A 16,156-nucleotide genomic window follows, 5' to 3' on the forward strand; every position below is an offset into this window, starting at 1 on the left:
TTGGCACAATATGCCATAGTAGTTTCCCTGAGGTACAATTTATAAAGATTAGGCATGGACTGAAAAGAAAGTGTTTAATCAGAATGTCACAGAGTCTTTTATCAAAGACAATAATGGTTCATAGATGTTTTGCACTGGATGCCTTCTTCTGATATCAGCTCATGACCCATGAAAGCAGTGTTTCTTGGATTTTACTTGTATTCAAAATATTGTGGAAGAGGGATATTTGACACTGATAGCCGGATGCCCAAAGATAACACAGGGGCTTTCAGTTTCTTTAATTGTAATGCATACGACATGGCTGTTTCTCAAGAAGCAGAGCCATTTCTTAAGCCACCAGAAAAATCCAAGCAGAAATCATTGAAAGAGGCAAACATTAAACACACACACACACACACACAAACACAAACACACATGGGTACTCTTTAATTTTAATAAAATTGATATCTATTTCTTTGATGATTCATTAGTGAATGTCCATGTTATCTACTCTGTTAGTAGTGCTAATGTATGGATGAGCATGTGTGTGTGTGTGAATAAGTGTATATGTGTTTGTGTGCATGTAGAGCATACCATACCCACAGTTCGTGTTTACTAGCAACTAAAAGCAATAAAAATCTTTACATTTTGTCTTATTACATTTTGTCTTATTATTATTTTATTATTTTTTACTATTTTTTGGTCCAGATATTATACCAGTGGCTTGTCTTAGTGTTGAAGTTTATGAAAAAAAATGAAAGAAAACATAATTTTCTTACTGGAGATACTGATGTGAAGCAACATGCTAACATTTTAAATAACAATTTAACTGGATGACTGAAAATAACAAGACTATTTCACCAGAACTGAACACCTGGAGAGAGAAAAATACACTTTCCTGGAAGAATGGTTAAGCATTTCATCAAACAGAAGTAGTTCATCAGAATCTTTTAAATTCTTAACCTGATTTGCTTTATATATAGGAACCTATCTACTTCAAGAATTTGATACTTGTCATACATCTGACTAAAGTACATTCCTCTCTCAAATATGTGTCTCTAGGTTCTGAAAATTCACACTCTATCCCAAACAGCCTTTTTTTAGCATGCTGGAGTTGGATGTTGTGACCTGGTATAAATGCTGCAGTCTTTGTGTTTCAGTAGTGTTTTGAGGCTCATTTTGAATTATGTAAGTAGTCACTTAGAGCCTATGATTTTTCACTATAACAAAAATTTCATTAAGAAATTGATCACTGAATTTATCATGGAATATTAAACCAATGAATCAGAAAACATTCACTAAATTTTATCATGACTGAAATTAAATGAAAGAATAAATAAAAATTTGGATCAATGTAGATCAGGAAAAATTTGCATATTGAAGGACTAACATATATTAATAAAACATAATGTGGTATGACACATACGAAGATCAGAAATATTTTCTTGTAAGTTGACTAGTAAAAATCCTCATTAAATCAAACAACGAGGTACAATTATTTCTTATAAGTTGTGCTAAATAATTTTTAAAAAAAACAACAACTACTAGAAGAATGAGTACCAGTAAACATAACGCAATGATTTAGATTTTATTCTTTAGTTTTTCAAGAGCCTGTTTCACATCCTTGTTCCTTAGGCTATATATGAGGGGATTCAACATGGGAATCACAAGGGTATAAAACAGAGACGTCATTTTGTCTTGGTCCAGGGAGTAGGAAGAACTCGGCCGGAAATACATGAACAGCATGGTCCCCTGGAAAATGGCCACTGCGGTTAAGTGTGAGGTGCAGGTGGAGAAAGCTTTGAATCTGCCCTCAGCAGAGCGGATCTTGATCACTGATAAGATGATGTAACAGTAAGAGATGAGGACTCCTGAGATGGTGCTCAGTTCAATAAAACCAAAGATTGTGAAGATTGCTAATTCATTGATGCGTGTGTCAGAGCAAGAGATCAGCAGGAGAGGAGGCACATCACAGAAGAAATGATTGATCTCATTGGACCCACAGAAACATAAACGGAATGTCAATGTAGTATGTATCAAAGCATCTGTAATTCCCACCAAGTAAACCGCAGCCAGGAGCTGTGAACACACCTTGCTGGACATGTCCACAGCATAGAGCAGGGGGTTGCTGATGGCCTTGTACCTGTCAAAGGCCATCACTGCCAACAGTAGACACTCTGCATCAGCAAAGATGCAGAAGATGAAGAACTGCAGAGCACAGCCAACAAAGGGAATTGGTTTACTGTTGGTGAGCAGGTCCACCAGCATCTTGGGCCCTATAGCTGTGGAATAGCAGAGATCACAAAAAGAGAGATGGCTGAGGAAAACATACATAGGTGTGTGAAAGTGGGAGTCCATTTGGATTAAAGTGACCATTCCGAGATTTGTAATAACAATGATGAGATATACCAGTAGAAATGTAGCAAATAGAGCCACTTTCATTGCAGGATTACTGGTAATTCCCAGGAGAAGGAATTCAGTTGTTGAGGAGCAATTTCCAATGTCCATTCTATATGGTTCTTTGCAGAAACACATTGTCCAGAAAGGAACAGGAAAGTGACAGATTAGGTATTGATACTTTTGCATATTTAAACTTCATCATGTAAGAGAAAATGTATACATTATTTTATTCACTCTCAAAATATACCCCAAGTTTATGTCATTAAGGGGCATTATCATTGTTTTGTTACAAATGAGAACTACATGCCTGATGTATTTTGATCAACATTGTTTCTAAATTATATGGCTAGATAGATACGTATATATATGCAGAAATGCAGGCATATATATATGCAATACATATATATATAATGCATACAGCAGAAATTCCTTTCCTACTCACATTCACTCATTCTCAGTATGTTTGTATAAATGAAACCTGCCTCAAAATCCAAAGTGATGAGACACAAATACTAAAGTTAAAGAGAAAAGGGCAAAAATGTAGTAATGAAACTTTCATACTCTTCAAGAAGGTTCATATTTTTTACACTCATTTTGTTGTTTCATGGATTTTAACACTGAGAATAATATTGCACTTAACTCAATAAACATTATTCTAATATTTTTGGGCTTGGAATTTATTGAAAAATCAAGCATGTCTTATTGACATATTATATTAATTCTTGCCACACTGGTTTTCTAGTACATTTATAACCTCTATGTATAACTCATCCAATTCCAGTGGAGAGATTTCCCACAAAAATGAAGCCAATGTCATAGGAAGAAGTGGGTTATAACAAATATTCTTGTATATCATTGGATTTTTAGTTTATATGAAGCTAAGGAATCAAACAACAGATATTTTAGAGAAGTTTATTTGTGTGTTTCTAGTGTTTCTATTTGCATTTATGTGCATATTTCACACAATGTCGAGATTTGTCCATTTGTTTTAGGAAAATTAGAAGCGATTTTTAACTGTTAGTTCTCCGAGATCTAAATACACTATGCAACCATATGAACCTGAGTTTACATTTATTAAATATTGTGTTAACTACAATCATTTAAATGTTAATAGAACAAATTTAAATTTACTTCTACCATATCACTTACAGGAAGGAATAGGAGAAACCCTATGTCTCCTAGGCACAGGCCTAAATTTTTTCAATAGAGACCCAGAATCATAACAAATCAAAAAAAGATTGTACAAATGGGATTGCATGAAGCTACAGAGCTTCAGCATGGCAAAGGACATAGCTAGCAAGATCAATACAAAGATCTTCACTAGTCATACAATGAACAAGGGCCTCATATCTAAAATATACCTGGAACTCAAAAATTAAATCCCCCAACAACAAATCCTCAAAGAAATAACTGTCTGATAAACAAGTGGGCTAAAGACTTATAGAGAAACTTCTCTGAAGAGGAAATAAGAATGACCAATAGACATATGAATAAATGCTCAACCTCTCTACCCATAAAAGAAATGCAAATCAAGACAACATTAAGGTTCCACCTCATCCCAGTTAGAATGGCTATAATGAAGAAATCTAATAACAACAGATGCTGGAGGGGATGTGGCCAGAAGGGAACCCTACTGCACTGTTGGTGGGAGTGTAAACTTGTTCAACCACTTTGGAGAGCAGTATGGAGGTTCCTCAAAACACTCCACATACAGCTCCCCTATGACCCAGCAATCTCACTTTTGGGCATTTACCCAAATGATCACAAACAAAACCATACTAAAGCTACCAGTACGACTATGTTTATTGCAGCATTATTTACCATAGCTAAGATGTAGAACCAACCCAGATGCCCCTCCGTAGATGAATGAATCAAGAAAAATACACACACACACACACACACACACACACACACACACACAATGGAATTCTATGCCTCCATCAGAAAGAATGACATTGCCTCATTTGTTAAGAACTGGAAAGACTTGGAAAAATTATATTAAGTGAAGTAAACCAGGTCCAAAGAAACATATGTCCTATAGTTTCCCTTATTTGCAATAACTAGTATATGTCTGGGACAAGCAGGAAAGTTCAGATAAGTTGATGCTATGTGAACTGAGCCCCAAGGTAGCGACACAAGTGGGTTTTTTTCCTTGCTTGCTATTGTTCCTAATATTTATAATGTACCATGTGTTTTTTTTTGCATTGGATTTTTTAAAAATCATTTATTTATAAATCATCAGAAAACTATAAAGGTAATCAACCTTGATGCACAAAAAATTTGTGAGTCAAATTTAAATTTACTAAACTGCAGAGTGTTTAAGTTGGCAAGAAGAATGAAAATCACTCATTTACACACTACTTAACATCTGATTCCTCATTGTTCCAATAAAATAGTTTTATTTTTCATGTCCATTTGATTAAAGGATTTGAGAAACCTACCTGAGTTGAGTTCTTTCTGTTTTTATCTCTGGTACCTGAACAGTATTTAAATCATATTTTATTTTCTCCTTGTGAGTCTTGGGATTTATAGCTCTGAGAAGTCTGCCTTCACTGTTTTGTGTTATTCATCTATAATTAATTAGATTCCTGTCTCAGAATTTTCCTTCGAGAGTACTGTAGCAATTATCTAAAGGCTGGAATTTTAGTTCTTTACCCTTGTGATACTATCTGCCATTCCTATTACATCAAAAAGACCAGAGATGTGGCTCAATCTTTTTTCTGTAAATGTAAAATGTCTCATATATTTCAAATTGTTCTCAATACTGTTACGAGTATTCATGACAGTAGAGTTATAATTTTTAGAAGTACAGAGTTGCACCTTGGAAAATCATAAAAATACTCTACATTAAAACTCTTTTTAACATAAAAATTAGATTAAAGGAGAGGGTGTATTACCTAGAGTCAAACATGACATCTCTTTCATTCATATATTTAGAAGAGACAGTAGCAAGTACAATGTACAGAGTTAGATTACATAAAGTGCATTACTTACATCCTCTACATGTCAAAGTATTTCTTGGTAGCATCTCTTATTACCCCCAAACTATACTACCAGTCACTTTAAAACCAAAATTAATAATGTAGATCACTTTACATAATTTAAGGCTGTAAATAATACAAACAGGGGAAGGAATTGTGAAGACTGAATTATACACTCTAGGATAATATGATTGATTGCTACCTAAGCTGATTATGTACACCGACTATTATGAATAGTGCTGTAATAAAAATGAGTGTTCTGAGATATCTTGTGTGAGCGACTTTGTATTTTTCTAAGTTACTTCCTCAAAGCAAATAATTTAATTGTCAATATGTGCCATGTTAAATGTGAATTTATGAGTGGAAGATAAGGCAATTGGGTGGAAAATTTGCTCACCTGAAATGGACAATCCAGTCATGGCCAGTCCTCCTTTGTTTCCATGTTAACAGGTTTCAGTCAATGCATTCTTGCGTTCCTTGTCTTAGTCTAGCTGAGAAGTTACAATAAAATGCTATAGATCAATTCGCATATAAGCAATAGTGACAAGAAAATGTTTTTCACAGGTCTAGAGACTACAGTCACAAATCCCAGACAGATTCAATACAGTCCCAAATTCCAGACAGATTCAGTATCTGTTGGGAGCCTAAATTCCTGTACATAGGGCATCCTGATATTCTGTGGATATGGAGAATAATTAAATTTTCAAAAGTTCTTCTCTTGTAAATTTCTTACCTCCCTAGATTCTTATATCCTAACATACCATCATGTTCAAGGTAAGGACCTCAAAACATGGCACAAGATATCACAATGATGGTTCTAAGGTACAGTTTAGGAAGACTGGATGTTAATTGAGGAAATTGTGTGTAGTTCGAATCTTACAGAACTTTTTATCTAGAGCCAGAAATCATAGATATTTTCATCTGGTATCTTTTTCTGACATGACCACAAGTACTTTAAAGAGTGATGTTCAGAAGTTACTTGTATTTCAAAATATTGTAGAAGAGAATATTTAACACTAGTCCCCAGAAAACCTGAGTAACCGAGTGACTTCCAGTTTCTCTCATTGTAATGCATAAAACATAGCTGTTTCCATGTTTTCTCCAGAAGCTGAATTATCACTTAAGCTAGCAGAGAAATTCAAACAGAAAAAAATGACAGTAAGAAATATCTAAGATATACACAGAAATACATACTCCTTAAAATTAATGAAATTGATTTCTATGTCTTTGATGATCCATTACTGAGTGTCCATTCTATCTGCTATTAGTAATGTTAGTGTAGTGTATAGAGGCGCATGCATATGTGAATATGTTTGTATGTGTGTTCAAATCATGTATGTATAAAGAACATACAATCCCCTCAGCACATTTTTATTAGTACCTGAAAAACATTAAAGTCATTATGTTAAGGGCACTGTATTCTCTTGGACTATTTTGTGGTCAAGTTTTATAACAATATTTTGGATTTTCACTGAAAGTATAAGAAGTAATTTTTTAAAAATCTTAATTATTCTCTTATTGGAGATATTGATGTAAAACACTAGGGTGACAATAAATAATGATTTAAGTGGGTGACGGTGAACTATTTCACCAGGACTGAGACAAAAATTTATGAGAGACAAAAAGAAAATTTTCAGGAGGAAGTGATGATCAAGCTTGTCATACACAGAAGAATCTTTTAAATCGTTCTTTAGACCTGAACCCGATTTACTATATACAGACCTGTCTACTTAAAGAATTTATTTGTTATGTATCTCCCTAATATCCAATGCTTCCTCTAATATAATATATGCAGGGGCCTTTCTTTGGCACATTGCAGTTGACTATCATTCCCTGAATATATTTAACAGTCTTTATTATTTCAACAATGCTTTTTAAATTATTTAAGGAATCATAGCCTAATATGTTTCATTGAAACATAAATGTCAGTAGGAAATAAATCACTGAAATTTCAGGGAATATAAAGCAAAAATGCTAGAAAACATTCCCTAATGTTTCTATCTCCCTAAATTTTATTCTGTCTTATAGTGATTTTTTTTTATTGTGAAAATACTGTACAGAGGGGTTACACTTACATGGGCAAGATAATGAGTACATTTCTTATCAAGCATTGTAGCCTCCTCCTTTGTTTCTCCTTCCCAACCCTTCCCATCCTCCCACTGCCCCCCACCCAATCATCCTCCCCCCACCACCAAAGTTGTAAAGTTTGTTTTTCGACATAACCACTTGTACATCTCATTGTTTCAATGGTCCACCTGTATCCCTAGATAAACAATGTGTTTTTTCCCTTCCCCTCCGCAAATTATACCAACATCAAATATAGTGAAAGCAGGGGTTATACCATGGGGGAGGGACATACAAAGCAACAAAGAAATAATCTTATAAATGTGTTAGAAACAATTGCATGAAATAAAAAAAAAACATTTGAATACATATCTTAGGGTTCATTTCCCTAACATCAACTTATCTGACGTTTTCTGCTTGTCTCAGACATATACTAGTTATTGCAAATAAGGGAAACCATGAGACCTATGTTTCTTTCACTTACTTCACTTAATATAATTTTTTCCAAGATTTTCCATTTCCTAACAAATGGGGCAATGCCATTCTTTCTAATGGAGGCATAGAATTCCATTGTGTATATATACAACATTTTCTTGATCCATTCATCTACTGAGGGGCATCTGGGTTGATTCCATATCTTAGCTATGGTAAATAATGCTGCAATAAACATAGTCGTGCTGGTAGCTTTAGTGTGGTCTTGTTTGTCAACATTTGGGTAAATGCCCAAAAGTGGGATTGCTCTTACCTCCCTAATTTTTTATCATAGCTAAAATTATATTAAAAAATAAACAAAAATTTATACAATTAAATCATGAAAATTTTACAAAATGAAGGAATAAATATATTAAAACAAATTCAGTCACTAGGCATGGCATGTTTGAAAATCTGCAATATATTCTTATAATTTCATCTAGTAAAATTACATATTTTATGAAATCAAACTATGAGATAAAAGTGTATTTCTCTTTTATTGTTAGTACAAATGTGAGATATGGAAAGCTTAGAGTTACATGAGTCAGGTAATGACTACAATTCTTTTGGACGATGTCCCCCCTTCCCTTTCTCTCCCAGCTGTTTTCCCTCTTGTACTCACTGCCAAGCTGACTAGCTCATTTTCAACATAGTGTCCAGTGAGTAATATTTGTTGATACTTGTCCCTCCACTTCTGTGCCCTCCCTTATCATCCCAAAAACAGAATTGAAGGAACAAAAGAAATAAAAAGAAAAGAAAGGAAAAGAGTAACAGCAACAAAGAAAACCTATTTCCACTTCCTGGAGATCATTTTCATAATTATTTTATATGATCAGAGGCACATAGGTACTTTGCCTTGTGCTCTCTCCCTAAAAGTATCTTTAATGGTGTCACTGCAAGTGCGTGGATAGAGTCCTTTGTAATTTATCATGTCCAAGTACATTTTAGGTCTAGCTTAGTTCAATGAAAGAAAACATAGCCATTTGTCACTCTGAGCTTGATGTACCTCAATCGACATGATTTATAACTATATTTTGTATATATCATGCAATATAATTTTACACTAACAACAACCACTAGATGAATGTGTACCAGTAAACACAATACAATTATTTAGAGGCACATTTTATTCTTTAGTTTGTCAAGAGCCTGTTTCACATCTTTGTTCCTTAGGCTATATATGAGAGGGTTCAGCATGGGAATCACAAGGGTGTAAAACAGAGACGTCATTTTGTCTTGGTCCAGGGAATAGGAAGAACTCGGCCGGAAATACATGAACAGCTTGGTCCCCTGGAAAATGGCCACTGCGGTTAAGTGTGAGGCACAGGTGGAGAAAGCTTTGAACCTGCCCTCAGCAGAGCGGATCTTGATCCGCTTGATGTTACATCATCTTGTTACATCATCTTGATGATGTAACAGTAAGAGATGAGGACTCCTGAGATGGTGCTCAATTCAATGAAACCAAAGACAAAGAATATTGCTAATTCATTGATGCGTGTGTCAGAGCAAGAGATCAGCAGAAGGGGAGGCACATCACAGAAGAAATGATTGATCTCATTGGACCCACAGAAACATAAGCGGAATGTCAATGTAGTATGCACCAAAGCATCTGTTATTCCCACCATGTAAACTGCAGCCAGGAGCTGGAAGCGCACCTTGCTGGACATGTCCACGGCATAGAGCAGGGGATTACTGATGGCCTTGTACCGGTCAAAGGCCATCACTGCCAGCAGCATGCACTCTGCATCAGTAAAGATGCAGAAGATGAGGAACTGCAGGACACAGCCTGCAAAGGGAACTGACTTACTCTTGGTGAGCAGGTCCACCAGCATCTTGGGCCCTACAGCTGTAGAATAGCAGAGATCAGAGAAAGAGAGGTGGCTGAGGAAAATGTACATAGGTGTGTGAAGCTGGGAGTCCATCCTGATTAAGGTGATCATGCCAAGGTTTGCCATGAAACTGATGAGATACAAAACAAGGAATGTAGCAAATAGAACCACTTTCATTGCAGGGTTATTGGTAATTCCCAAGAGAAGGAATTCAGTTGTTGAGGAGCAATTTCCAGTGATCATTCTCCTTTGTTCTTTTCAAACACTGTCACAAAAGGATCAGGAAGGTGATAAATTAAGTATTGATGCCTCTCCGTATTTAAGCTTGTGCATATGAGATTAATTGTATATACTATTCACTCTCTGAAAATAGGCCAAGGATATATCCCTACTTAAAGGAGCATTATTGTTAAAAATTAAAACCAAATGACTAATGTATTCTGATCAAACTTTTTCCTAAATTTACAAATACACGTATATTTATATGTATATATACACATGTATATTTGTTTATATATATAAATATTTCTGAAATTGCTTACCTTAGTCACTCTCATTTATTCTCAAGTAGAATATCTGAGTAAACTAAACCTGTGTTGATACCCAAAATATTGTGTCAGAAATTCCAAAGTTAAAGGCAAAAGTAAATACAATCCTTAAACTTGCACATTATTGACGCACAGTAACATTGCATATAGTTTAATAATAGAAAATTATTCTAGTATTGTTTTAGTATTTAAAATTTATTGACAAAACAAACAAGTCTTATTTGATTTCTTATATCACTCTGTCACTTGTTTTGTAGCATATTTACAATTGTATAACTCATTCAATTCCAATGGACAAATTTCTTTAAGAAATTAAACCCATGTCATAGAAAAGAAAACTAGGCTATTACAATGATTCGTATTTAAAATTGGCTTTTTACTTGACTTTTTTATTAAGCTAAGGTAACAACCAGCAGGTATTGAGGGGAGATCTATGCTTCTGTTCCTTATGTTTCTGTTTGGGTTTATGTGCACATATAGGGCACTATAGATGTTTGCTCATTTGTTTTACTAAAATTAGGAGGGAATCTGTATTTTGTCCTTTTTCCTAGACTTAAAAACTGAATTTAACTTATATGAGCTGGAATTTGAATACATTTGTCTTTGCATTTTGTTAACTATACTCATTTAAATACAAATAGAACACATTTAAATTTACTTTCACAATATCATATGCAAAGTGATTTTAAAATCTTCATTAAAATCTGAAGGTAATTAATCCTGACCAACACTAAAAATTGTTATCAGTTAATCTCACACAAGTGTAACAAGAAAATATTACTGGCTAATAAATTGTAGACATTTTAATTTAACATGTAAGTTCAAAATCATTAATTTACTCATTATTCAATCTTATTCCTTATTATTCCAATTAAAATAAAATTTTATTTTCTATGACCATTTAATCAAATGGGCTTCAGAAACTTACCTGAGAAGTGAAAGTCTTTCTCGTCTTATTCCTGGTCTGTGAATGACATGGAAATCACATTTTATTTTCTCCTGGTTACTCTTGGGATTTACATCTTTGAAAACTGCCTTTACTGTTTTGTGTTATTCAACTATGATTAATTAGATTTCTGGTTAAGAATTTTCCTTTGAGGATACTGCTGCAATTTCAGTAAAGGTTGAAATTTTAATTCTTTATCCTTGTGTTACTTGTCTACTTTACAATACTAGTATTCCAAATTTGGTTTAATCTTTTGCATAAATATGAAATAATTCATGTATTTCATATTTATCCAAATATTGTGAGGGGTTTTCAGACAGAAGATTCATAACTTTTAGATGTAGAGTGTTGTTACTTGGGAAGTAATAAAAATATTCTGCATTAAAAATTCAAAAAATTAGGGGCTGGGAAGGTGGCTCAGTGGTAGAGCGCTTGCCTTGCATGCATGAGGTCCTGGGCTCGATTACTCAGCACCACATAAGCAAAAAGAAAAAAAGCCGGAAGTGGTGTTGTGGCTCAAGTGGTAGAGCGCTAGCCTTGAGCTGAAGAGCTGAGGGACAGCGCCCAGGCCCAGAGTTCAAGCCCATGACAGGACTCTCCCAAAAAAAATTCAAAAAATTAGATTGAAGAAGACTGTTTTACATAATCAAACATGACAACACTTTAATTCAATATCTGGTGGGAACCTAAATTTATTTTCCTGGCCATCCTGATATTCAGTCTGTATATAACTAAGAGGGTCAGGAACAGCTCTGGACCTGTTTCATGTTGGCAGTAATTCAATTCTCAAAGGTTCTAGTCTTGTGAATTTCCATCTCCTTCAGTTCTTCTCCTATAATATATCAGCAGGTTGAAGTGTAGGATCTTAGTATACGGTACAGGAGGTATACCAGTTTTACTAAGGTATACTTCAGAAAATTTGAACATTAATTGAGAAGACAGTATGTAGTTAGAATCTTTCTGATCCTTTTATCTAGCACAAGAATCCAGAGCTGTTTTCGATATGATGTCTTCTTCTGACCTGACCACATAATTCTTGAAAACAGTGATGCTTGGATTTTACTTGTATTCCAAAACAAGATATTTGACACAGACAGCCAGATATCCTAGTGGCTTTTTGTCTCTGTAACTATAACTCATAAAACATGGCTGATTCCATGTTTTCTCAAGAAGTGACATCATTACTCAAGCCATCTGCCAAATTCAAGCAGAAAAAAATGACAGAAGCAAATATCAAAAATGTGTACTCTTAAAGTTTAATGAAATTGATGTGTAGGTCTTTGACAATCCATTACCAAGTATTCATTTTATCTACTTTGTAAGAAGTGTTAGTGTATGGAGGCCAATGCATGTGTGAGTGTGTCCGTGCATGTCTGTGAGTTTGCTTGTGTAGAATGTACAATGCCCTTGGTTAACTTTGCTTTTACTAGCATCTGAAAAACACTTAAAATAATTATATGAGTGGGCATTGCATTTTTTGTGGTCCAGACTTTACACACATATTTTGGATTAGCATTAAAATTTATCAGCAATAACAACAAAAAACCCGCAAGCACAATAATTACCATATTGGAGATACTGATGTAAAACAACAGGGTACATTTATTTATGTATTTATTTATTATTGCAACGGTGATGTACAGAGGAATTACAGTTACATAAGTAAAGTAGTGTGTAAATTTATTTTCAAGTAGTGTTACACCCGCCCTCGTTTTCTCCTACTTTCCCCCCTCCAACCCGATCACCTTCCCCCCAAGTTGGAAAGTTCATTTCCAAAATGTTGTCTAGTGGGTATAGCAGTGGAGTTGGCTCACCCTTTGTCCCACAGTTTCTGTGCTTCTCCTTCCCTTCCCCAAATCAAATAAGCTTATATACAAGACAAAAGGTATAGATATCAGAGACAGTCACCATGGAGAGTAAACCAGAGGAGAAAAAAAAGAAAGACCAAAGAAAGAACTGTTAATAGTACATTAAAAATAAAACAAAACAACCTGTATCCATATCATGGAGATCATTTCAATTAGCATCAGCATCATTAAACACACACACACACACACACACACACACACACACACACACACACTGGAATTCTATGCTTTTATCAGAAAAAATGACACCACCCCATTCATAAGGTAATACAAAAACTTGGGAAAGATCGTATTCAGTGAAATAAGCCAGACCCAAAGAAAGATAGGCTCCATGGTTTTGCTCATTTGTTATCATTAGTATATGATTAGAATAATCTTAGCAGAGGTTCCCAATAGCCCAATAGCTATATACATATGACCATATAAAATGATGCTCATCAAAATGAACTCCAGAATATGGAAACAAGGTTAACTTTAAATAATGATTGAATTGGGTATCTGTGAACAATTACAAGACTATTTCTTCAGTGGAAATGTCCTGGAGGTAGTATTGTTCAAGCATGTCATCACACAGAAGTATTTAGATCTTACCCTGATTTGCTTTATAAATATACAGACCTGTTTACTGCAATAATTTTCAATTTGCTGTGCACCGCCTAAAATCTAATCTTCTCTCAGACATGCATCCTTTGCTTATGAGAATCTATATCCATAAAAACTATTCTTTGGTCCACTAGAATCAGATCTTATGCCTTGGTACATATTCTGCAATCTTTTTTTATTTCAACAAGGTTTTGAGGCTCATCTGAATTATTTAAGTAGCCACTTAAAGCCAATTGATTTAACTAGAACATAAATGTCAGCAGGAAATTTTCATGGAATATGAAGCAAAAATATTAGAACATATTCACTAAATTTTGTCATAATTGGAATTAAAAGAAAAATACAAATAAATGAAACTTTGACACAACTATATCAGGAAAATGTTCACACTGAAGGAATAAATATATTAATATAAATGACATGTGTGCAATATTTTCTTAGTTTGTCTAGTACAAATGCACATTTTATTAAATCAAACTATGAGTTACAACTGTATTTCTTATGTCTTTCAATGTAGTATTAGAAAGACAACCACCACTAGAAGAATGTATACTTATATACATAACATAATGATTTAACAGCACATTTTATTTTTCAGTTTTTCTAGGGCCTGTTTCACGTCCTTGTTCCTTAGGCTATATATGAGAGGGTTCAGCATAGGAATCACAAGGGTGTAAAACAGAGATGTCATTTTGTCTTGGTCCAAGGAATAGGAAGAACTCGGCCGGAAATACATGAAGAGCATGGTCCCCTGGAAAATGGCCACTGCAGTTAAGTGTGAAGCGCAGGTAGAGAAAGCTTTGAACCTGCCCTCAGCCGAGCGGATCTTGATCACTGATGAGATGATGTAACAGTAAGAGATGAAGACTCCTGAGATGGTACTCAGTTCAATAAACCCAAAAATCGTGAATAAAACCAATTCATTAATTCGAATGTCGGAACAGGAAAGGAGAAATAGTGGAGGCATATCACAGAAGAAATGGTTAATTTCATCAGGACCACAGAAACATAATTTGAATGTCAATGTGGTGTGTATCAATGAATCTGTCAGCCCCACCAGGTAAACTGCAGTCACAAGCAGGGTGCACACTTTGCTGGACATGTTCACGGTATAGAGCAAGGGGTTGCTGATGGCCTTGTACCGGTCAAAGGCCATCACTGCCAGCAGTAGACACTCAGCATCTGCAAAGATGCAGAAGATCAAAAATTGCAGAGCACAGCCAAGGAAAGGAATTGATTTCCTTTGAGCTAATAAGTCCACCAGCATCTTGGGACCAATGGCCGTGGAGTAGCAGAGGTCACAGAAAGAGAGGTGACTGAGGAAGAAGTACATGGGTGTGTGAAGCTGGGAGTCCACTTGGATCAAAATGATCATCCCAAGATTTGCCAGAAGATTTATGAGATAGACCAGTAGAAACATGGTGAAAAGCATAACTTCCAAGTCACGGTTATTAGTAATTCCTAATAAAGTGAATTCATTTAAGGAAGAGCAATTTCCTCTGTCCATTCTTCTCTATTGTGGAAACATTCAAAAGAGGGTCTGCTCATATTTTATTGTGCACATCAATGAAGAAATCTGTGAAGTAAAACATAATTTGTTTCTATAATTTTCTTTCCCTCCTGAGAGAAATGTACATTTTTTGTCAAGCTTCAAAGCCATTGTATTCTCACAAGAAAAAAATAATAATAACACAAAGCAAAAACTGAGATGGTATATAAGATTTTTTAAATGATATATATGTAGTTGATAATTACATACATATGTAATTATATTATTATATATTATTATATAACACTTCAGGTTATATTATTATATAACACTTCAGATAGCATTCTATATCTTTAGTTTCTCTTTTACCTCAAAATGATATGGATGAAACTTGAATTCTAGAGATAATAATCTGTGATAAAGCATTAAAATTTACTAGGCTTAAAATACCCGTCGGGAAAGAAAAATAGTCTTATCAATATGAGCACACAACTGACTGAAGAAAATTTGTACTATTACTCTACTTTCTTATACTATGTAGTTTTCAGTATATGATGCGGTATGAGAGTTTTATTATATTTTTCCATTTTATTATATTTTTTTCCTTTTTATTATTTTTATTTTTTTTATCTTCTTTAGGTAGGTATGCGAAGGAGATGCATCTTCATCTGTATCATCCCTTCAACATCTTCACCTGCCTTCTTCCCAACTCTTCCCTTATTTTTCTCAGTTCTGAGGCATATACAATGCATTCTTGCCTGCATGCTACACATTTTTCAGTTCATTTTTCTAACCCCATTCTCTTGAGCTCCACCTCCCACTCCCTTTGAAAGTACCCATTTTCTAGTACTCCTTTTGTAAGGCTTTGTCTTAATCTTTCTAAAGAATTATATTGCTTGTGTTCTCCATAGATTCTAGTATAACTCAATTAATTCACTTATAACCACTTGGTTCTCATACAATGTACTAAATTCCAGA

General features: G+C 34.6%; 2 protein-coding genes and 1 pseudogene across 2 annotated transcripts; all 3 read right to left on the reverse strand.

Annotated features, from left to right (window-relative positions):
- Positions 1 to 1,560: 1,560 nt before the first annotated feature.
- LOC122105150 (olfactory receptor 5W2-like) lies at positions 1,561 to 2,514 on the reverse strand. The gene has a single exon (XM_042676289.1). It carries the CDS (start codon positions 2,512 to 2,514, stop codon positions 1,561 to 1,563), a length of 954 nt encoding a protein of 317 aa, XP_042532223.1.
- A 6,494-nt stretch (positions 2,515 to 9,008) lies between these two features.
- LOC122105160 lies at positions 9,009 to 9,970 on the reverse strand (annotated as a pseudogene).
- Positions 9,971 to 14,263: 4,293 nt separating this feature from the next.
- On the reverse strand, positions 14,264 to 15,196 carry LOC122105149 (olfactory receptor 5W2-like). Its single transcript, XM_042676288.1, has one exon. The coding sequence runs from the start codon at positions 15,194 to 15,196 to the stop codon at positions 14,264 to 14,266; it is 933 nt and encodes a 310-aa protein (XP_042532222.1).
- Between the last annotated feature and the right edge of the window lie 960 nt (positions 15,197 to 16,156).

The sequence above is a fragment of the Dipodomys spectabilis genome, unplaced genomic scaffold (assembly GCF_019054845.1).
Source record: "Dipodomys spectabilis isolate Male_0828 unplaced genomic scaffold, ASM1905484v1 ptg000030l, whole genome shotgun sequence".
NCBI lineage: Eukaryota > Metazoa > Chordata > Mammalia > Rodentia > Heteromyidae > Dipodomys > Dipodomys spectabilis.

What these genes read in the sequence shown, in the direction of transcription:
- LOC122105149 (XM_042676288.1), bottom strand. Translation starts at nt 15,196, where the DNA reads ATGGACAGAGGAAATTGCTCTTCCTTAAATGAATTCACTTTATTAGGA.
- LOC122105150 (XM_042676289.1), bottom strand. Translation starts at nt 2,514, where the DNA reads ATGTGTTTCTGCAAAGAACCATATAGAATGGACATTGGAAATTGCTCC.